The sequence below is a fragment of the Panthera leo genome, chromosome B1 (genome assembly GCF_018350215.1).
Source record: "Panthera leo isolate Ple1 chromosome B1, P.leo_Ple1_pat1.1, whole genome shotgun sequence".
Taxonomy (NCBI): domain Eukaryota; kingdom Metazoa; phylum Chordata; class Mammalia; order Carnivora; family Felidae; genus Panthera; species Panthera leo.
This window is the reverse complement of record NC_056682.1, coordinates 80,303,142-80,327,105: the sequence shown is the minus strand read 5'-3', so window position 1 is coordinate 80,327,105 and position 23,964 is coordinate 80,303,142. Positions and strand designations below refer to the sequence as shown.

At 36.9% G+C, this 23,964-nt stretch overlaps 1 protein-coding gene across 4 annotated transcripts in view; it reads right to left on the bottom strand.

Moving 5' to 3' along the window:
• TTC29 (tetratricopeptide repeat domain 29) overlaps positions 1-23,964 on the bottom strand; it is a 255,129-nt gene that overhangs the window by 107,024 nt on the left and 124,141 nt on the right. For all 4 annotated transcript variants that reach the window (XM_042935359.1, XM_042935356.1, XM_042935357.1 and 1 more), the window contains one exon: positions 12,338-12,429. In XM_042935359.1, the coding sequence (XP_042791293.1) occupies positions 12,338-12,429 (92 nt within the window). The remainder of the gene's footprint in view (positions 1-12,337; positions 12,430-23,964) is intronic.

The following is a 23,964-nucleotide window of genomic DNA, read 5'->3' as shown; positions in this document are numbered from 1 at the left end:
GAGGAAAAGCTTCCAGATTTTCACCATTGAGTATAATATTAGCTGTGGGCTTCACATATAGTCTTTACTATGTTGAGGTTCATTCCCTCTATGCTCACTTCCTTGGGAGTGTTATCTAAATGGATGTTGAATTTTGTCAAATGTTTTTTTCTGCCACTATTGAGATGATCATATGATTTTATCATTCATTTTGTTAATGTGGTGTATCACATTCACTTTTTTGATTTCTCGTTTAATTTCTCCTTTCATTGGGCCACTGGTTGTTCAGTAGCATGTTGTTTTATTGCTACACATTTGTGATTTTTCTGTTTTTTTTTTTTCCCTGTAATTGATTTCTGGTTTCATACCATTGTGGTCAGAAAAGATGCTTTATTTGATTTCAATCCTCTTAAATTTATTGAGGCTTGTTTTGTACTCTAACACATGATCTGTTGTGAAGAATATTCCCTGTGCACTTGAGAAGAATGTGTATTCTGCTGCTTTTTATGGAATGTTCTGTATATATCTATTATGTCCAACTGGTCTAAAGTGTCATTTAAGGCTGATGTTTCCTTATTGATTTTCTGTCCGAATGATCTATCTATTGATGTAAGTGAGGCAATAAAGTCCCCTACTTTTGTTGTAGTGCTGTCAATTTCTCCCTTTTGGTCTGTTAATATTTGCTTTATATATTTAGGTGCATAAATATTTACAAATGTTATATCCTCTTGTTGGATTGACCCCTTTATCATTATATAATTCATTCTTTGTCTTTTATTACAGTCTCTTTTAAGCCTATTTTGTAAGCATAACTACCCCAGCTTTCTTTTGCTTTCCATTTGTATGAAACATCTTTTTTATCCCTTCACTTTCAGTCTGTGTGTATCCTTACATCTAAAGTTAGTCTCTTGTAGACAACATGTAGGTGGGTCTTGTTTTGTTTTGTTTTGTTTTTATCTGTTTTGTCACACTTTGTGTTTTGGTTGTATAAATTAGCCCATTTATATCTAAAGTAATTATTCATAGGTGTGAGTTTATTGCCATTTTGTTAACTATTTTCTGGCTGCTTTGTAATTCCTCTGTGTTCCTGTCTTTTTCTCTTGATCTCTTCCCTTATGGTTTGATGACTTTCTTTAGTGTTATTCTTAGATTCCTTTCTTATTATCTTTTGTGTATTTACTATTGGTTTTTGCTTTGTGGTTACCATGAGGGGCACATATAATAGCCTGTGTATATAACAGCTTGTTTTAAGTTGATGGCAACTAAAACTAAAACTAAAACTAAAACTACACTTTTCCTCCCCCCCCATGTCTAATGTTTTTGATGTCACATTTTACATCTTTTTATTTTTGCATTCTTAAGAGATTATTGTAGTTATTTTAACTAGTATTGTCTTTTTTTAGAGATAGAGAATGAGAGAGACCACAGGGAAGGGGCAGAGAGAGATGGGGAGAAAGAATCCCAAGTAGGCTCCATGGTGAGCATGGGGCTCGATCCCATGACTGTGAGATCATGACTTGAACCAAAATCAAGAGTCAGATCCTTAAGCACCCCTTAACTAGTTTTGTCTTTTAAAATTTTTAACATTTATTTATTATTGAGAGACAGAGAGAAACAGAGCATGAGCATGGGAGGGACAGAGAGAGGGGAGACACAGAATCCAAAGCAGGCTCCAGGCTCTGAGCTGTCAGCACAGAGCCCAACGCGGGGCTCGAACCCATAAACCACAAGATCATGACCTGAGTTGAAGTTGGATGCTTAACCGACTAAGCCACCCAGGCCCCTAGTTTTGTCTTTTAACCTTTATATGAGTTTTATCAGTGACTAACTCATTACCTTTACTACATATTTACCTTTACCAGTGAGATTTATACTTTAATATGTTCACTTGTTACTAATTAATGCCTTTTTTTCAGGTTAAAGTAGTCCCTTTAACATTTCTAGTAAAGCCAGTTTATGATAGTGAATTTCTCTAGCTTTTGCTTGTCTGGAAAATTTTTGATCTCTCCTTCAATTCAGAATTATAACCTTGCTGGGTGAAGCATTTTTGGCCGGAACTTTTTCCCTTTCAGCACAATTGAACATATCGTTTGCCTCCCTTCTCAGCTGCAAAGTTTCTGCTGAAAAATCTACTGGTAGTCTTTTGGGGTTTCTCTTGTTTCTCAAGTTGAAAAAACAATTTGTTTTTCTCTTACTCCTTTTAAAATTTTCTCTTTAACTTTTGATATTTCAATTATGTGTCTTGGTGTGAATTTTTTGGTATCATCTTATTTGAATCTGTCTAGGATTCCTGGATATAGAGAATCCTGTCTGTTTTTTCCCCATGTTAGGTAAGTTTTCAGCAGTTATTTCTTCAAATGAGTTTTCTCCCACTTTATCTCTCTCTTCTCCTCTTGGGACTCTTACATTATAACTGTTATTCTGTTTGTTGTTGTCTCAATGGTCTTCTAAGCTATCTTTTACTTTTGAAAATTCTTCCTTCTTTTTGCTGCTCTATTTGGGTGAGTTCTACTGCCCTGTCTTCTAGATCACTTATCCTTTCCTCTGCTTCATCTAGTCTGATGCTGAACCACTCTAGTTTATTTTACACTTCAGTTATTGTATTCTTTGGCCCTGTGACTTTTGTTTCCTCCTGTGCTTTCTTGTATTTTCTATCTCTTTGTGAAGTTTCCCACTGTGTTCATCCATTCTTCTCCCAAGTCGTTGAGTGTCTTAATTACCACTGCTTTTAACTCTTTTAATAAGTAAATTACTTATTTCCATTTCACTGAATTTTTTTCTGAGGTTTTATCATGCTCATTCATTTGGATCATAGTCCTCTAGAGGTTTCCTCAGTTTTCTTGAGACTCTGTTTCTATGTACTAGGTGAAACACTACCTCTCTCCGCCTTGAAGGACTGGCCTTGTATAGGAAATGAACCTTGTTGGTCAATGTTGTCCTAACTGAGAGAGATCTCAGTCAGCACCTAGTTTCAGACTTATTGGAAGCCAGACACTCAGGCAGCAGCTTTAGAGTACTCAAATATATATAGTCCTGTGGGGCTATCATTATAAACCCTGCTGGCCTTCAGACCAGATGGCCTGGAGGTGTTCCCTGGTAACAGTAGCAAAACTTGGGGCTTCAGGTAAGTGTATAAGCTCCTTTCCACGAGGCACCAGTGCCCTGTAGAAAGGCACAAAGGATGGAATGAACAAAGATGCCCCCACCTCCCCCATGTCTACATTCCCTGAGAGTACCTCTGTGGCCTCTAGGTAGGTGGCAAACTTGAAGTCTGCCCCTCAGCCTTAAGTTCCAGAACAAGTAAGTATGCCTCTTTCCCAGAAAGACTGGGAGTATGTTTCAGTCTTCTGTCTCTGTAGTGCTGTGGATGTTAGCCTGCCAAGAACCGTCTCTCTGTTACAGTCCCATGTGTTCCAGAAATGCAGGCCTCTCTCCTCTGGCTATCAGAGCCAGATGATTGGAGCATCTCCTATGTATGCTGTATGTGCCCAACAGTTTTAGCAAAGAAGCAGGAGAGCACAGGGCCAGGGCACACTTGCTGGAGCTATCAAGGTAGAGAGAGAGTGAAAAAATGGCACCTACCAGTGCCTCTGCTCCTGGAGAGAGTCCCATAGGCCTTTGCCCCTCTAGCATATGCTTTAAGATGAGCAAACTTCACATATAATCTATAAACTTTTCAGACTGCAACTTTTGTGCTGGTCCCTGGGGTAAGTTGCATTCAAGCTCTTTAAGAGAAGTACGCTAGTTCCCTATAGCTCTTTCGGTTTCCTGGATGTGAGCCTCATTGTTTTTCAAAGCCAGACATTTTGGGGGTTTGTCTCTCCATTGCCAGTCTCAGGGATTGGGGTGCCTAATGTGGGGCATGAACCCCTCATCCCTCAGGGAGAATTTGAAGATTTGTGAGATCACTCCTGATTGTGGGTCACCATGCTGTGGGTGGGGTTTTGGTGAGAGTGCTTCTCAGCCTCTCCCACCAATCTAGATGTGGCCCTTTTGCCATTTTTGTAAAGGAGCTGTTCAGCTAGTTTTCAGGTCTTTTTCAGAGGGAATTATTCCATATGTAGCTATAGATTCAGTGTATCTATGGGGGGTGAGTTCAGGACCTTCATATGCCACCATATTGGATGCTCTCCCTCAAGTTGCCTTTAAACACCGACTAAAATTAAACATTTAGTCTACATGCTATTTTTCTATGATCTGTATGGAAATAAACACAGCAGCTCCGAGGAACAACTGCATCATTATCCCATAGTCTTTGATCTATACTAAATATTTAATAAAACTAGTCTTCAAATGTCAAAAAAGAGGGGTGAGTTATATGGTATATGAATTATATCTCAATAAAGCTGTTATATTTTTTAATAAAACCCATAAAAAGTTTATAAAGGTAAATGGTAGTTTGTTCTTGCAAGTGTCCCTTAGCTGTGAAATCTTGGATGTCATTAAAGTGATCTATAGAAGTGTTACATATATACTGGCAAAATGTTTAAAATGACATATAGTTACTAACAGAGTGCTTAGAATAGACTAGGCCTTCATATATTTTTAAATAAAAGAATGGTTGAAAATTTGAGAAGGGAAACACCTGTGCAGTACTTATAAAAATTAAGTTTCCAGGTAACTTTCAAGAACATCAGTAATTGGATGTTTGGAGTCCATGACTGTCAATTCCTGTCTCCTGGATATTTCCGTAACATCAAGAACATCTTTTTATTTCAGTAATTTTGTTGAGAGACTATCAAATGCCCTAGAATGTGCTAGTTGTTGGGGAATATGGTTCCTGCCCTTAAAGTGTGTCACTGTCAATTTGGAGAGATCAATATAAACATTTGTACATAGAATTAACTGTGATAGGTACTATGAACTGTCTACAGCAGTTTGAAACTTAAAGCACATTTATTTGAATATTTTTATAAGAGTAAGTCTAGTGTTTTGGGGTAAATCTAGTCTTAAAAGGGAGCAAAACAGATTTGGAGACAAATCCAGTGAACACAGTGGTGACCTCCAAGCATCTATATGAATTTGAAAAATTGTAATATGTATTATGTGAAACATCTTTGAATTTTGAACTGCATAAAATGTTTAGTGTGCTTATAGATTCACAGGTCCTCCCATGTTTCTTTCTCCTTCAAACTTACATAGATCTTCAGCACAAGTTGGGAGTTGCTGCTGTTAACTGTCTCATATTTTCCTAAATGTTTCTTTCTCCGTAGCATCTAGAACTCTTGACCAATCTCTATTCTCTCACTTTCCCTGTATCTCTCATTTACCCAGATAGCTTACTGGCATTGAGATTGTTGACTATCCAAAGTTGGCTGTTTCCAGAGTCCTGCCCCAGGCATTCATTTCCCCTCCATTAAAAGCTTACTATGGGCAATTTCATTTCCTACCACACCATGCCCTAACCCCTATATGCATATGTCTGGCAAATTATATTTCAAGCCCTAATTTTTCCACCCATATTTACAGCTGTCCAAGACCTACCAAGCATGCAAAGGAAGATAATTTCCTCCAAGTGATGTCATCTAATGATAAGGCTAATGGCAATTTTTCGAAAAACTGCTGCATAGTACAGTGGTATAAAGCATTCATAAGTAATTTAATGAGTTTTGTTTCAAAAATCATGTTACCCATAGAGATTATTTACTGTGTTTTCTAAATGTGACTCTAAATCCTTTTGGCTGTTTCTAGAGATCAAACCCACCTCTCAAACAATGATGTGATTCTATTTTGATGCTATTTTGAATGAAGATATATATATACACACACACATACACACTCAAAAGAATATACCACAAACTCAGAAAGCATTTCAAAAGAGTATAATTTAAATAGGTAGTGTCAGGATTATAGGTATCAACTTGCATAACCTCCTAAGATTTGATGAGGATAACGTTTATTTTCATAGGTAAGCTGTGGTGTGCTTGCAAAAAAAAGTTGTATTGTTTCAAAGTCACAGTGTGTTATGGTAGCTATTAGAAAGATCCAGGCTTGAAACCCAGATTGGCCTCTTAGATGTAACTCTGATCACATCTGCATTCTTTCTCAGCTTCAGTTTCCTCAATTTTAAAACAGCCATAACTTGTTGCAGATGAAAAATTACATACATGTATAGCCTGAAACATGGTAGTGACTCAATAAATGACAGCCAGTATTATTATTACCTCAGTGAAATAGAAAGCTGTCATATCCACAGCTCTCTACCTGATATTGTCTACCACCAGCTGAGAAGAAAAGTCAATTTAGCTACGCATTACTTTTTGAAAATCTTCCATTTTGCAATGAATTAAATGCCACAATGTCAAGTACAGTCTGCAAGACAGCACATAAGGTTCTGGTGTCTGGCTTTTAGGGGGCAGGGTCAAAGAATTAACACTTTTTTTTTTTTTTTGGCTTCCTTGAGTGCCAGGTACTATCAGGCATTCTTTTTTTCCTTTCTTGTTGGTAAAAGAATGTTCTACATATCAGAAATAGGATGGAATTTCACATTCTTAAAGTTGTGGATATTGCTGTTTATGATTCTGTTCTCATTTTTTCATAACACAATCATGAATAATTTTCTTCCACATTTAGGCATAGCTCAATTCTCCAGAAAAATTATGAATTGTTTGAGGAATATTTCAAATTGCAGACATGGAGTAAGGCACCATGAGAGGTGCATTTACTAATTTAAATATTTATTTTGTGGAACAACTAAAATGGTATTGAGAGAGCTGGAGAGTATAAAATTATTAATAAATAAAAAAGTACACTATTTAGAATTTTGAGCAAAACTTGTGGATTTCTAGGACTAAAAATGTTTTATCAAATTGATGCGAACTCTCCAAGCTCTTTCTTGGACTGTAATATTCAACAACAAAAAATTGATGAAATAAGAAAAAAAAATAGAGGCTTCTTTGCATATCACTTTAAAACCTCAGGGAAAAATTATTATTTTTATTTACTTAAAATGGACTCACTGGAGGTTATTTATGTTCATGTTCCTAAAAGCTGATGTATTTTTGATGGAAGTACATTTTGGATTAGGTTTGGCCTGCTGAGGATTGTTAAATCAACATACACAAACAAAAAACCAAGTTCGGCGAGCAAGAAATACAAAGTAGTATAAACAGAACTATTGCTGGGTGGGTGAGTCCAGTTGTTTCTCTCCCAAAGGAGTGACAGATTTCCCACACATCTAAAATTATCTGGAACTTGCTCTCAACAAATAATGCTAGAGAAAAATTCTTTCTGTTATAAATTATATGCTCCACTCAATGAATGCACAGTGCTACAGCCAGCAGAATTGTTACTCTAGCATCTGAAATATAAACATTATGTATTGCTTACAGGATTTCCAAATTTCAAAGGTAGCAATAGGTTTAGAAACCAGTCTTTCTTTGGAAGGGAAAGAATAAAATATTTTCTTATAGAAAAGCCACAGATAATTTGTATAAGTTAAAGGACAAGGTTAAAATGTTAGACAAATATTAATTCCAGTTTTCTATAGGCAGTGCACAGGTGCAACTTGAACAGCATATTATATGGTATAATCATTAAATTCATTCAACCAGGCCTTAGAGAGTTAAAAACATATATTCTGAGGAACAGGACTCCTCGGTCCAAAGGATGAGAATGAAACAGTGCAGAATATTTGTGTATCAAGGTGATTCCAGTTTCCAACTGGGAAAACAGGACTGTTAACACCCACATCCCCTGACAACTGTCCAATTATGTATATCACACTTGGCCTACTGTTTGCAGTAGAAGTAATCAATAAAGGATGTGGTTGAGTGAACATAGATTTTGGTTGAACCAATGCATGAAAACTTAATCATTTGCTCAGAGAGAAGAAATCAAATAGAGCAGGGATGAAACAGCCACTAAGGGGTTTGTTGATTGTGCCACCAAGTTTGTGGGCCACAGATGAAAGTAATAAGGCAAATGGAATCAGTGACAGGAGAAAATGTAAAAAGCTATTCTTAATTTCATGAATTAATAGAAATGTTTTGATGTATTTTTGGGGGGTCATTTTTAGGAAATTTCGCATCAAAGCCTGGATGTTCCATTTTAAAGAATATATGAAAATTACTAGGGCATGTCATTTCTCTCAAGCAAAAAGAAATTAATTTCCAGCTATAACAGAAAGGTAATTTTCACACTTGAAACTTTGTACTGATTGATTGAAAGATCTCCACTGTGGAAAGTTTCCTAGGAAATAATTTAACCCGAGTTTGCAAGAAAATTCACAACGAGTATGGAATAAACCCAGAGGTAGGCTAGTTGTGACCAATATGTCTTGAATAATTCTCATTTTTGTGATTTTCTTCCCCCTAGATTCTTTTCAAAAGTCACCCTGATTATTTGGAGAGTGTGGCATTTCAGTAAAATGAGTTATTTCAGTAAATGAGGCAAAAAAATGCCGTAAAGAAAATTGAGGAATTTTGCTCTCTGTATTTACTCAAATTGTCTGTGTAATAATAATATTTACTTGGTAATTTCTCAACTCATTCTCTCTTTGTTTTATGGACCATAATTCTGGCTTTTATAGCTGTGTCATACACAATTGTTATCATTTTAGAATATCAACCCCCCCTTTTCTTCTAGTATTACAAGTGTTGGGGGGGGGGAAGGCATTGTAATGCTTATTTTTTGTTTTGCCCCTTAACCCCCTGTGCAATTAATATTATTCAGAACTACAGCAAAAATAACACATCCTGTTCACTATTAAAACCTTCATCAATAACTCTAATGGCATGGCTGGGTCCAGCATTACCAAATGGACAATTCTGTATTACCAAGTCCTTAGTCTTAAGGGAACATGGTGTGTTTTTCAATCGAAGGCTCAGAATAAATTCTTATAAGCATTTTAGAAGCTTCTAGCCTTAAAGATTATTCACCTTTCATGCACGCTCAGCTGATATCCTTAGACATACACTTACGCTAGTCATGGCTATCCTCTTCCATTTCCTTAAGAGATAAAATATATTTATAGAGATAGGGCTACCATTAGTGAAACTTGTGCAATTGTACAGGTTCGGAAAAAGATTTAGAGAAGATGCGAAGCTCATATGCAGCTTGATTTATTTTTCTGCCACCACTACCATAATTTCCCCTATTTTGGTTGTTCTTCATTTCTTGCATGTTGCTGCTAATCTGAGGGCAGTTTGTGACTATGAAAGAGATAGATGTGTGTGTGTGTGTGTGTGTGTGTGTGTGTGTGTGTGTGTGTATCAAAGAACACTGAGCCCTTAAAGAGAATTTTTTTTAAATGACCACAATATCTGTATCAATGCATTTTTAGTAATCAGTGGACTTGATGTAATAAGGCTTCTTAGATATCTAGGATATGCTGTCCACCTGAAGAGGACTTTTGTTTTTGAAACATCTGTCTCTTTCTTGAGTTATTTTACATAAATGGTAAAAGAATATGCTGAGGCTTCTACTCCCCTGAGCGCCACTCCATAACTACCAGCAATATGGCAAAATGGCATATGTGGATTGGAAAACTTACAGTGTCCCTGCAGTACTTCTTCCCTATGGCCCCAGAAGAAGCATCTCCTGTGCTCTTTTGTGTATTGCATAACATGATAAAACTAGGAACCCATGTCTACCATAGAAATCATCGATGGCTTCATTGTTACTTAGTAGTAGATGGGAATTTTTATAAGTGGAATTTGTTTCATTTGGTATGAAAGTGAGGTGGGGATCAATCTTCCTGCCTATTGTATGCTTGCCCCAAGGTAGGTTCTTAGACTGTTAGACTGTTGGAATAGAATTGTCCCCATTCCTACAAAAACACACCCTACTTTATGGGCTATCAAAATAGCTGTATCCTGTTCCGCATCTAAACCCCAAATAACACTTAAGCAGCCAAATTAAAACATTAAATTGTCTGTCTGTTGTTGTTGTTGCCATTATTTACCAGATAATTGTTCAACTCTCCCCTTAGCTTTTACTATATGGACCAGGAATTCAAATCGTTGACCAGAGACTAAAATATTCCAAGCAAGGTGTCTGTTTTTTACAGGTGAGAATTATTTTAAGGTAACCTCATGTATCCAGAAGTTTAAAAAATAAAGACTATCAGTAACCAAAGGACAACATTTATGACATAGGAAGTACTCAATATCTGTTTATAAAAGGAAATGTTTTCCCCTGGAGTTTTATCTTTTTAGTTATGTTGGAACACATGTCATTTTATAAGAATTATTTTATAAACATGTTAAGGGATGCATTTATTTAACTGTACAGGCTTAGACCAGGTCTGCTACTACAAAGCAAGACAAAAACTTCAGCCATTTTCTACTGATTCTGGGCAGTATTAACAGCAGAGTCAAGTAGAGAAAAACCTTGGATTGAGAGTAACTTGTTCTGTGAGTGTTCCGCAGGACAAGCAAACATTTGTAATAAATTTTAACTTGATAAATGAGTTATGTCTTGCAATATGAGTAGTACCTGATGCTGGATATCACATGATTACAACTAAGGCATTGGTTCTTGAAATTCACTTCGATATACAAGTGGTTTGGATTACAAGCATGTCTCCAGAATGAATAATGTTCGCAAACCAAGCATAATTTTTATTGTAATTTTAATAATCAAAATGAACTGCACCAAATGGCACAGAGTTGGTGTGTTACAAAGAGACATTAAACTGAAAACTTATAAATGTCTTCTTTGTGTTCAAACCCCTACTTTTTTCCAGGTGTTATGTGGAAAGTAAAAATTTAAGGGATAGTTGGGTTGGTTTTCCATGGACTAGTTACTGATCTCTACTTGGAAGAACCACAACACTCATGGGTTGCTTGCTTTACTCATGGCTGGCCCTGCTTTCCTAGAGTAAATATCCTTATTTTCCTTATAAATATGTCTGTATCCTTAACCATTTATGCAGTAATGACTGTATTGCCTTTTATTTGGTATTTTGTACTATACGTTTCATTTCATTGGCATTGGTATTTTAATATTCAATTAACTTATTTAATAATTAATGATTACTATATTGGCAATGGTAATTATATAATGAAGATGTACTTTTAGTTCATTAGGCATTTAATCTTAAAATTTTTTTTTTTACATTTATTCATTTTTGAGAGACAGAGAGAGACAGAGCATAAGTGGGGGAGGGGCAGAGAGAGAGGGAGACACAGAATCTGAAGCGGGCTCCAGGATCTGAGCTATCAGTGCAGAGCCTGATGTGGGGCTCAAACTCACAAACCGCGAGATCATGACCTGAGCCGAAGTTGGACACTCAACCGACTAAGCCACCCAGGCGCCCCAGGCATTTAATCTTTTAAATGCCTTTTTAAAAAAATGTTTATTTTAAGAAAGAGAGAGAGAGAGAGAGGAGAGAGGAGGGAGAATGCCTGTGTAAGCAGGGGAGGGGCAGAGGGGGGGGGGGGGGGGAGAGAATCCCAAGCAGGCTGTCAGCACAGAGCCCGACATGGTGCTTGATCCTGCGAACTGTGAGATCATTACCTAAGCCAATTGGACACTCAACCAACTGAGCCACCCAGGCACCCCTTAAATGCCTCTTAAATAACAATTTTATCTTTTAAAACACTACCTTGTATGTGTTTGCAGCTGAAATATAGAAATTAGAACTTGACACAATCTATATCTCTTCTTTTTCTTCTTCGTCTTACTGCTACTACTACCATTATTAAAAAGCTAGACATTGGGTATAAGATCACATACCCAAAACCACGGTCTTAATTTTAATAACTGTTCTTATTCTTATTCTATCTTGAATTAAATCATAATGTTAGAACATAGTGCAATAATTAAATGGAGTACACAACAATAACAATAAAATGAGTGAAGGGCAAATCATGTGGTTTCCATGGAAAAATTTGTATCAGAAGTTGTTCAGGTATACTTTTATTAAATTTTCTGTTTTAAATGAGATATTGGGAATATTGTTTTTGCATTCTGGTGTTACCCGGATATGGATGCTCAAAGACAGATGTCTTAATGGAAGAAGCAAGATTGAAACATAAATGAAAACTTTCCTCAAAGAAGAGATCTCGAAAGGTTAGGGTGAGCCAAGTTACTGAAGCGTACTATATATTTCTGCGTTCTCTGCTTTTTTAACCTGTGAGATGTGACCTGATTTTTCCCTTTCATTCAAGGTCGTCACTAAACTCACAGAAAATCAAAAAATAGTACAAAGGAGGAATAGACAAAGGAGAGTTTAGGTGCATATTTTAAGATACCACATTGGTTTAAAATAACTTACGATGAAAGGGTCACTTAAGAAGGGCACTGCTTAAAATTTAAGCAGGCAGTAATGGAAAGCGACAGACCTCAAACAATTTAAGTCTTTCACAGCTGAGTGAATTCACAGTGACAGCAAGACAAGGATGTGCTAACTTACCTCTGCAGGACCTTGGCTATTGCTTCATAGGCTCTCCCCAGGCTGAGATCATCTTCCAGGTCTATGGAGATTTTACTGTAAGTGTTAAGGACCTATCAGGAAAAGAAATACGTATTAAACATACAGCATGGCCAGATTCACTGATGTTTTCATTTCATAACAGAAAAGATTAAAATTAATAGCTGTTTTTAATGTCTCCATAAAATATTTTTTGTGTATTAAAAATTCATGTTGGTTTGGTTTATTTTTATCCATAGTATAACTTGTTTCACAGCAAACTCTTTAAGCCATGACAGTGAGGTCTTACTTTTATAAAAATAATTCTTTTCCTGCACAATCCAAAATTTTCCAATTTATATAACTTAGGTGTGAATAAATAATTGAATGGTTTACAACATTATTTTAAAATATGGTACTATTATCTAAGGTAATGTAAGGCAGATTACAATATTCTACTGTGGTAGCTTAACTATCACGTTCTTTCTATAAATAGCGGTTTTGTAAAGTGTGAATTTAGGTGCTAAGCAATTTCTAAATCTATCATTTTATTAGATGCATATCTCACAGTTTGTACATGTAGTCAGTATACACTAAAAATATTTCTTAAAAATGTACTTCATTACCAACAATCTCTTCAATAATCAAAATATTATGGCTGCCATAGCCAAACATATGATCTTAATTTAATTTAACACTGACATCAACTTTATGGTATAATTTTCCTTTTTATTCTTTTTCTCTCAATGACCAGAAGGAGGAAAATATGTAAAACAAAATTCCTATTCTTTCTTCTTCCTTCATTGTTACTTGACCTAACCTATTACACACATGAGGACACAGGAAATCTCCAAAGACCTCTATGGAAATCCTTTTTGCACATTTTCTAAGACAGAATTAGTGAAAGTCATTTGACAGCATTTGGAGAGAGAGGCAGGGTGAGGGAGGACATAAATACGTGCTTTATGCTACTGCCCGAATTAGGCAGCTTTGAAGATTTAAGTATTAGAGGCAGTGTTGACATTTGACTTTACTTTCTTAAAGTTAACATTTGGGAAATAATTTCAATGAGGCCATTACGATACCGCATAACATTTGTTTGTGTGTGAGTGTGTGTGTGTGTATGTGTGTGTGTGTGGTTTGCAAGTGACTGCTTGACATAACACTGACATTAAAACTTACTGATACATATTGACCCAGTGTTTTAAACCTACAAAGTTAAAATTTTTGATTCTTATTTTTAAGCTTCTTAATATGCTTTGTATAAACCCAAGAATATTATTTCCACTTTGTCTTGCATACCTGACAATACCTACATTAAATCTGATACGATTTGACATAGACCTTTCTGAGTTAAGGGGCAGAACTCATGAATTTTGTAAATTTATAAGAGACCTTATTGAATCCAAATACCAAAATATTTAGGAAGAGACGTTCTAGTGTCTTTTTTTGGTTGATATATTTTTATATATGACATTTTAGAACTTTACGATTGAATATTATTAGATTTCTTGCCAAAAACAACTTGTTTATTCACCAAATATCATTACTGTGTACCAGGTGCTATGTTAGACCTTAAGAAATCTTAGTTAGAAGGGAACATGCTTGCAGCCCTGAAGGCGTTTACAGTCTTATGGCACAGAAGTTTGGGTTGATACGCTGTGTAAATTAGCAACGACTGAAGGAAGGGTTCCCCAGGGCTTACACCATGCTTCTACTGCACACTCTCCTGTGCCCCTGGTCACCTGGAGCAGCACAGTAAGTCCCACAGGCGCCCATTACCTTGAGGATGTGACTCTACCCTCTGGATAGGAGGGTAGGTGTTCAAGAAATGATAGGTAAATATTTCAGTGCTGGTGACACTTTAATTTGTGGCTTGAGAGAGTTCATACATCAGCTCAAACACTTTACCTAAAAACAGGAAACACATAGGCAGTAGGAAGCACATAGTTCACTATTGGCCCAGTAGGGAAACAATGAATGACATGAAGTCCAAACTGAAGACCTAGAATGTGCCATAGAGGAGCCCATCTAAATCAGGCAGGACCTCTGCTCCTCAGGAATGTGAACTCTAGGGGGAGACAGTAAATGCAGACAGGTGGATGGATGGCAAGAACACAAGGCAAAACTCAGCACATTGGGGAATCATATAGTTAAATCTAAGGGGTATAGGAAGGACATTGTTAAAATAAAGAGGAAAAACTCATAAAAGTGGAAAAATAACATGAGATTAAATATTGTGCTGAAAATAAAGACGTTTTATATTGATCTTCTGGTAAGCTACGTTACCTGCTTTTTAATTAACGTAGGCAAGGTATAATTTACAAGTGAATAAACATTAATCAATTCAAATCCCTAGGTAAATAGTGGAGTCTGTTTTTTTTTTTTTTTTACAAAGAATAATACTTCAATACTTCAAGTGAGAAAATACAGTGTGCAAATCTGAGAGATCAACTGTACTTGGTTGAATATCCCTTTGGCACACAATATGCTGGAAATGAATCCAGATTAAGTTCTATCATCACAAATCGAAGAGGAGAGAATAAAGACTCTCAGATGCAAACGCTTTTGATGAACTGAAAATTCATTATGTATCTTTAAACTTTATTCACAATGAACTTAATCAACCTTTGTCAAAAGACAAAGGAAACATGATTAAGCACACTACTAGATAAATTTCAATGAACACCAAACTGTGTAGGATTACAAGGTTGTCAAAGTTAGAAAAATCAGTTCATATACCACACAAAAATCGAGCACTACATAGGTACCTAAATGGTTCCAATAATTTCAGTGAATAATGGAGATGAAGCTTTGAAAACTATTTCATTTCAAGTTTTAAAGGCAACGGGTCTCATCTTCCCACTAGAATAAAATTGATTTACTTGAAAAGGCATTTTCAAATAAAATCCCAGGTTCTTAAAATGAGATAATTTGTATTGGTCACCTAAAAACAAAACTAGTAGAATACTTAGCATAAAAAATGAGAATGTGCAAAAGAATCATGCTGGCAATATGCTACAAATTCTTTGAAGAATTGTTACTGTAAGATAAAATTTTAAGGGTCATTAATTTCTCTTGCTGCAATATCCTTCGAGGGAACACTGGACTTAAGTCAAGATTGTCACCTGTCAACAAAGTGAATGGGAGACAGTGAGAGAGAGGCAGAGAGAGAGAGAGAGAGAGAGAGAGAGAGAGATTGAGAAAAAAGCATAGAAAAGTAGCCTTGTCCTCCCAGATTATAAGAATATATTTTGTGCCTGAGCTTTGGTACTTTTCAGGGCAGATACATAAGAAGTCATTATTAGGTCTATTAGTATCAAACGCCCAATTGTTCTATATAACCTTTAAATGTTTAGGATTTCCAGTTATGAGGGTGCTTGGAACAAAAGAAAATGATCTATTTTATATTGACCCCCACTTCTTGTCTTCTTCTATTTTCTCATTCCACATCTCTCTGCAATTCCTCTTTTACAGTCCCCTTATCTTAGACAACATTAAAACAGAAAGAACTTCCAGCAATAATGGCCCTTATATTTGTTTTCACAGCCAAAGCCTGCTTTAAACCACACTCCTGGCCTAACTCTCCCAAATTAGATGGAATCATCTCCCTGCTCTTTGGCCCAGCCAGCTGTTAAAAGAAAACACTGTTCCAGTTAATTTGTTTTAAAACCTTTATATATTTTTAAATGATTGTAGATTCACATGCAATTATAAGAAATAATACAGAGCACTCTCATATATCTTTCACCGTCTTTCCCCAATGGCAACATCTCATGTAACTACAGTACGGTCTCACACCAGGAAATTGATGTTGATAAAATTCATCCACTTTTTTCAGATTTCACAAGTTTTACTTGCACTTCCGTGTGTGTGTGTGTGTGTGTGTGTGTGTGTGTGTGTGTTTGCATGTGGGTGTTAATTTTAGGCTATTTTATCACATGCATCTATCCATGTAATAAACACCACTATAGCTAAGATACAGAAAAGTTCTGTTGCTACGATGATCCTTCACGTTACCCTTTCATTTTTAGTATGTTTGCTGCTTGGAAGAGAAAAGAGAAGTGGAGAAAAAATTATTTTTTCTTTTTTGGTTGGGTAAAAGAAAGATCTGCCTTAGGAAAAATTCTGAAATAACTTGGCAGCTGATCTGTTCCCTTTTGGCACACCTCCCTTAACCTTGTGTGTATTTCACCAGGGAAATTTCCTCAGCTAAGTGACAGAAGGACATTAGTTGATTAAACTAGTTCATACTTAGGCGTGAATGACTGCCAGAAGAAGTTGTAGTTTTTTTTCAAAAAATTTTTTAATGTTTATTTATTTTACAGAGCGGGGGGTAAGGTTAGAGAGAGAGAGACAGAGTGTGAGTTGGGGAGGGGAGAGAGAAAGCTGGGGAGGGGCAGAGAGAGAGGGAGACAGAATCTGAAGCAGGAGCCATGCTGTGAGCTGTCAGCATAGTGCCTAACAGGGGGCTCAAACTCACACCATAAGATCATGACCTGAGCTGAAGTTGGATGCTGAACCAACTGAGCTACCCAGGTGCCCCAAAGTTGTAGTTTTAAAAAGAGGATGCTTGGGGCGCCTGGGTGGCTCAGTCGGTTAAGCCACCGATTTCGGCTCAGGTCATGATCTCACAGTTCGTGAGTTCAAGCCCCGCGTCAGGCTCTGTGCTGATAGCTCAGAGCCTGGAGCCTGCTTCAGATTCTGTGTCTCCCTCTGTCTCTGCCCCTCCCCTGTTCATGCTCTGTCTCTCTCTGTCTCAAAAATAAATAAAAAACATTAAAAATATATATATAAAAAAAATAAAAAGAGGATGCTTGCTAGCCGCAAGTCACTTCTTCTGAGTGGAGTTTTATGCGGTCTAATGAAGTGAAATGAAACAATTCAGATAGTGTGTGGCAGGATAATTGGGGACAAAGGTTATAAAACGAAAAAGAAAGGTCAGCCTTCTATTGAAATTCAGCCTTATGATATGATCCCTTAAGCAGGTACTGATTTTTATAACCTCTTTTTTGGGGTCTACTTCTATACCTCAGGTTTTCTAGAAGCCTCACACACTTGCCCACAATCTCTTTATCAAAGTAGTATGAAAAGATGAAAAAAAGGTAGAGGGAAATGTGCAGCAGCAGATGTGAAAATCAGGTGTTCCTAAGTCATTGATACCTGAAAAGGTAACTCCCTCTCATTATCGCTTTCCTCATAATGCTCAACCTTCAGAACCAATGTATTATGCGAAGTAATCTTCTAGTACTTTCCATCAGACCATTAGATGTGACTGCAAGATAAAACGATATATATATTTTTTATGTACATAGGGTATATTACATATCTACATGTGTAATATAGATATATCCTTGCTCTTAAAGACCTTACTAAGGCAGTAAGACTTATAGACATTGATATTATATAGTGCTGTAAGTCTGTATAAAGGGCTAAAAATCTAGTTCAAAGACATTAATTCATTAAACAAATACTGAGTGTCTTCCATGGGTCAAGTCTTGTTTTAGGTGCTAGGCATACAGCAACAAATAATACAAAATCCCTGCCCCCGTGCAGTCTCTACTGTATCTAGGAGATGGGGCAAAAATCTGTAATAAAATAAATAAATGAGTGAATTTCAGATAGTGTAGGAGCAATGAAGAACTGGGAAAGGCTTCCTTTAGGAAGAGAAATTCAATCTGCATTTTAAGGGAATGATGGGATTGGGTCAGTGGGGAGGAGGGCAGCTTGAACAAAGGTTTGGGGAAGAGAATGAGTGATACAATGAGGAAAAAGCTTTACCAGAGTACACAGAAGTAACAATGTCCAATAAAAAGTCTGCTTTAAGGCTCATGCATAGAATGTTTTTTCTGATAACATGGACTAAATAACCATAGTTTTAATTGATGGTATGAAGTGATAAACTTTCAAGTTGCAATTTATCTTTTTGATTACAAAGGAGAAATCTGATTGTTGCTTTGAAGGTAAGGTGCGTTATTCACTTTCATTCTTTATTCTACATGCACATAAATGTAGTCTTTTGCAAGACTTTTTTTATTCATAGTTTTTGTCTTTCTGTTTTCTAGGCTGCTCGATGTGTTTGGTTAAAATACGTCACATCCAAGATGCTGCAGGTCCTGCCTTGCTTCCTATTATGCAAGTTCTCAAAAAAATTAATGCATAGTTGTTCCTGTGTCTAGGGAAAGGAGAGGAAATATTCTTCTTTTCTCCCTCTGGCATAGCACTGAGCATGCACCACTCAAACTAATAGAGATCAGCGACATGAAGTTAAAATGGGCCCCCATGCTCTGGTTGGTGACCCGTTGTTACTGTAGGAAAACAACTCATGGAAACCACCACATAAAGTAAGTTCTAACATCTAGCCCATTTGAGATGGAAATTTTGTAATTTTGCAAAAGTTTCAAGGAGGTATAATCCTTTTACTTCACATTTTTGGTATTTTTTTTCTATATACATTTCTTTTTTCACTTACCAACCGCCCCTACTGCTCTCTTCCTTAGTTAATTCAATATTTGAAATCAGTAGGGACTCCTCCTCGGAGGGCATAGACTAGGCTTTGGAGGAGCCTTATGGGATAATTAATCAAATCTCCCTCTGGGTGTTCACATTTTCTTCAAATAGCATAGGCTCTCAAGTCACACAGGTCTACTACTGAGCTGATTGACATGTGTCAAGTCACTTAGTCTCTCTGAGCCTATTTCCTCAGGTATAAAATGGAAATGAATAAAGTCTACCTTGAAGGGATGTTATAAAGTTCCAATAAGATGAGGTATTAATAATAATACCTACTAAAGATTTGAATAAAGCAACTGTTTAATTTCCCCAAATACTTATCTTACTTACCTAAGTGGTTTTCAAATGGGGGTGATTTTACCCCCTAGGGGATATTTGGCGGTGTGTGGAGATATGCGATGTAGTCGTAATTGGGAAGGTCGCTACTGTCATCTAGTGAGAAGAAGCCAAGGATACTGCTAGATACCCTGCAAGTGCACACGGAAGCCGCCCCCCACCCCCGCCCCAACGAAGAATTATGCAGCCAAAATGTGAACAGTGATGATGTTAAGGAATCCTGATTTAGCCTTCACCTCAACCATTCTCATGATTGGAAACCATCCCCTTGTGAAGCTGGCCACTCTGCCATTGAAGAGGTAAGTGAGACAACTATTGGTTAAGTTCAGCAAAATCTGTAACTTCTACCTGCTCATGATGGTTGTGTTTTATGAGACAACACAAAATAAGCCCATCCCTCTTCCATGTGATGTTGCTGAAAGACAGCTATTTGCCCTCTTAAAAGCCTCCAAACATATAGAGTCATCCAGGAGACTCTGAAATGAATGAGAATGTAACCCCCACAGTTTAGCCACATTTGAACGTTTCCTTCTTAGTTTTGTCTGAGTTCTAGAAGAGTTTAAATAAACCCACCTGGACTAAAAAGTTCTGTGAAACAGCAAAGAGGCATCCATCAGGTTTGTTTGTAGAGAAGTTATGGTCTATTACTTAGGGTGGATTTTTTACCTCTTCTCCTTGCCCACTATAAAAAGACAGTATAGCTAATATTTTCTTATACATCTCCTACACAAACCCAAAATTGTGCCATTTCATAACAAAAGTTTGGCTCTGTGCTCAACAGAGTGCACTACTTTGAGGAGAAAAAGGCAATGACGCAGGTTTACTCTTGTGCAATAAGAAATATAGAAATAAAAAATCAAGTTTGCCATCTTGAGCTTGAAATCAACGTCAAATCTTATCGGAAATACATTTATTCTGATTTCTGGCAATCTAACCCCCTTTAGCCATTTCACAGTTGGTGAGCAGAAAGGATGTTTCTGCCTCATTTACGGTGTCTGAACATGATTCAGACAATCAACTGCAACATTAGTCAAAGAAATCAGTGGCTAATGAATTCTGACAAGCACTGCAGTAACAGGCTGAGGACCAGACTGGACCATAACAACATTCAGAGTACTTTACTGGAGCCAGCAATCAGAGATGGCAAAAGACGGTTAAAAATGGGGGTAAACAGAACTGGTCTCATATCACTTAAAGGCTCTTATACATTTTTTTGCAAAGTCATAGTATCTGACATGTAGTAGATACAGTAATCCTTTCCTACAAATATGTTATATTGAATGAACACTGAGGACAAGGACAAGTGAGTCGGCATCTCTGTAAACTATAACACATAAAAGTGGTTAAATATTTTGCATTCTGCTGACACTATATTCTTAAGTTAGGAACAGTCTAGCCTTACTATTTATACTGACCATTTAGAGTATGTACTCTCTCTTCCTGAAATGCATTACTCATGATTTAGAGTAACTGTCACACATGGTTTACATTGCCCAACACGCAATATGAAGGCTACATGGTCTAGTGCAGAAAGGACTGAATGTTAAAAGGTATGAGTTCTAGTTTCTCTTCTGCCATTAGCTCAGTGTGTGACTTTGGACAGGTCACTTGGTTACCTTGAACATCAGTATCTAAGTCTGGAAGATAATGGGGTGGGACCAAACGATCTAAAATTCTCTCTTCCAACAAACTGAGGGTTGATGGGGGGTGGGAGGGAGGGGAGGGTGGGTGATGAGTATTGAGGAGGGCACCTTTTGGGATGAGCACTGGGTGTTGTATGGAAACCAATTTGACAATAAATTTCATATATTAAAAAAAATAAAATAAAATAAAATTCTCTCTTCCAAAAATATTAATTGGAGTTCAGAACTCTAAATTGATATATTTAGTAATTTAAGATAGGCTCTGATTGTTTTCAAATATTTATCCTTGGCTTTAAAATCCCTGATAAATTTATTTAATTTTATTTTTAAAAAATTTTTTAAAAGAAACAAAATGATGAGTGCTTTCATTCAATTGAAATGTTACAGCAAGGAGAGCTGAATCTATAATGTTTGGGGTTCATATTAAATAGCCATTGTCATAAATGCAATAATCAGCACTCTTCAAAAATAGCCAATTATTTTACCACCTAAAATTTTAAAGACTTATGAAAATTCAAGGTTATCGTTATGTAAACTAAATTAGAATTCTTAGTTAATCTCTCACATGCTAGGAGTTCACATTGCATTTTCAAATGCTTGGTTCTGGCTCAGGTCATTGCTTGCAGTTCATGAGTTCAAGCCCTATACTGGGCTCTGTGCTGGCAGCGCAGAACCTGCATGGGATTCTCTCTCTCCCTCTCTCTCTACCTCCCCCCGCCCCGGCTCATGCACATGTTCTCTCTCTCTTTCTCAAAATAAACAAACTTTAAAATAAAATAAAATAATAAAAAATAAAAATTTTCTGAATCATAAATTGGAACATATTGTTCAAAACTGCCATTTCTTTAAAAAAAATTTTTTAATGCTTATGTTTTGAGAGAGAGACTGAGTGTGAGTGGGGGAGGGGCAGAGAGAGAGGGAGACACAGAATCCGAAGCAGGCTCTAGGCTCTGAGCTGTCAGAACAGAGCCTGGGTGGGGCTAGAACTCACGAACTGAGAGGTCATGATCTGAGCCAAAGTTGGACGCTTAATCAACTAAGCCACCCAGGCACCCCAAAACTGCCATTTCTAAATCAGTCATTATAGTTTAGTACTATTTTAATGAGAGACATATTTATGAAGAATTTTAATTCCAATTCTCAATTATTTTCTATGATGTAAATCAGAAAGCATAAAAATATTTATCCTGTACAACCCAATCATAATGTGAGTTATATTTATAGCTCCTTCAAAAAAAATTTTCCCTGCCCTCAATTTCTTGCTAGGAAAATCCACTAGAGGCTTTGTTTCATATTTTGCCAGAGGGCCCTTGAAGAAAGGTAGTCCAGAAATCTACGAGGTGGCCGGACATAAAAAGTTCTACTTGGTGGAAGACTATAGTGATTAGTTAGCTCCATCTTAGGAAATGCAGACCCACCGAGCAGCTGGTAATGGCAGAAGTGAGGAGGTGCTCCAAGATAAATGAACATCAAGAGAGTGGTTGGATTATGTCAATAGAGTGACTCCAACTGACCGCTGCTGCTAAGGGGATAATAAGAAAACTTAGCCCCTTTTGACCTGAGTCCTCTGGTTCCCAAGAATCTTTCAGTCTATGAACTGCAACTGTCTGCTGATCCCAAGTATTCATGAGATAGGATGCATGTACCTATCATGAATCTTTACAATCACTTCCCTTACTTGAGGTAATCTGAATGACTCTCTTTCTTGTACCTGCAAAATAAAACTGAGAAACACCGCGAGATAAAAGGGCTCTCTTGAGCTAATGTGGCAAATGAAAAACTTCAAGGCCTTCCCCTGTCCATGTTTACCAGTGAGAGACAGTACATGTTGATTCTTTCCATGGCAACCCACCAACAAAAACAGATTCTATAAAATGATTCGAGTTTTCATTTGCAGAAAAGATTTTGAATGAAAAAAATGTTTTTTTTTAAACTAGGATATTCTCAAACTCCGCTTGTTATGTTTATATGAGGATGAAAAGGGATTGTGACAAATGATTCCATTATACCTACGATAACATTACCAGTAATTTCAGTTGTCTGTTATTTATGGAGACTAAAGATGGTGGTGGCAAACTGAATCAAATGAAGTGCCACTCAAATCTAATCTGACCACACACGTATTGTCACTCACTTTATCAGTGCAGAGATGTCAACATTTATGTCTTGCTGGAATGTGTGGGACTCTGGGAACCTCACTCCAGCCACACAGACCTTTCACTATCAGGAATGAGCCCAGTGCTGTCCACCTCCACGTCCCTCTGCCTGCATTGCTCTTTCTTACTTCACTCCTGACTCTTCCACGCCCTGGACACACACCACTTTCTTGTGCTATTCCAGCACTTACCACAGCATCATATGTATCTACTTATTAATATTTGTCTCCCTTGGGGCGCCTGGGTGGCTCAGTCGGTTAAGCATCCGACTTCAGTTCAGGTCATGATCTCATGGTTCGTGAGTTCGAGCCCTGCGTCGGGCTCTGTGCTGACAGCTCAGAGCCTGGAGCCTGCTTCCGATTTCTGTGTCTCCCTCTCTCTCTGCTCCTTCCCTGCTCACACGCTGTCTCTCTCTCAAAAATAAATAAAGATTAAAAAAACGTTTTTTAATTATAAAAACATATTTGTCTCTCTCCAATTAGGTCCTAAGTGCCATGAGAACAGGAACCATACCTGTTTTGCTCTCCATTATACCCCTAGTTCCTACTTTTATCTTAATGTTGAATACTGCTGAATGAATACGGAAGAGCCCTTGGAAAGTACTAGTGGTGAAGTACTTGCAGAAACATATATAATGAGCTTCTATATTATATAATATCCCTATAATTATATTAGTAATGTATTTATAATTATATATTGTCTTCATAAGAACGTTACACATAGCTATTTAATTGCCTTAAAGAAAAATAAGCTATTATAAGTTATTATATAACATATACATTACACATAATATACATTACAGTTTATCACATATTATATATTACATTATATTTTCTATGTTTTGCATTGAATATCATTCAATAAAGGAAAAAACTATGGCACACTATAACTGTGGTAAATGGAAAGTACGGGAACTTTTTCAGTTAACAGCCAGTCCTAGAGAGAATTCAAGTATCAGCAAACAGGCCAAATTCTTAAAGGT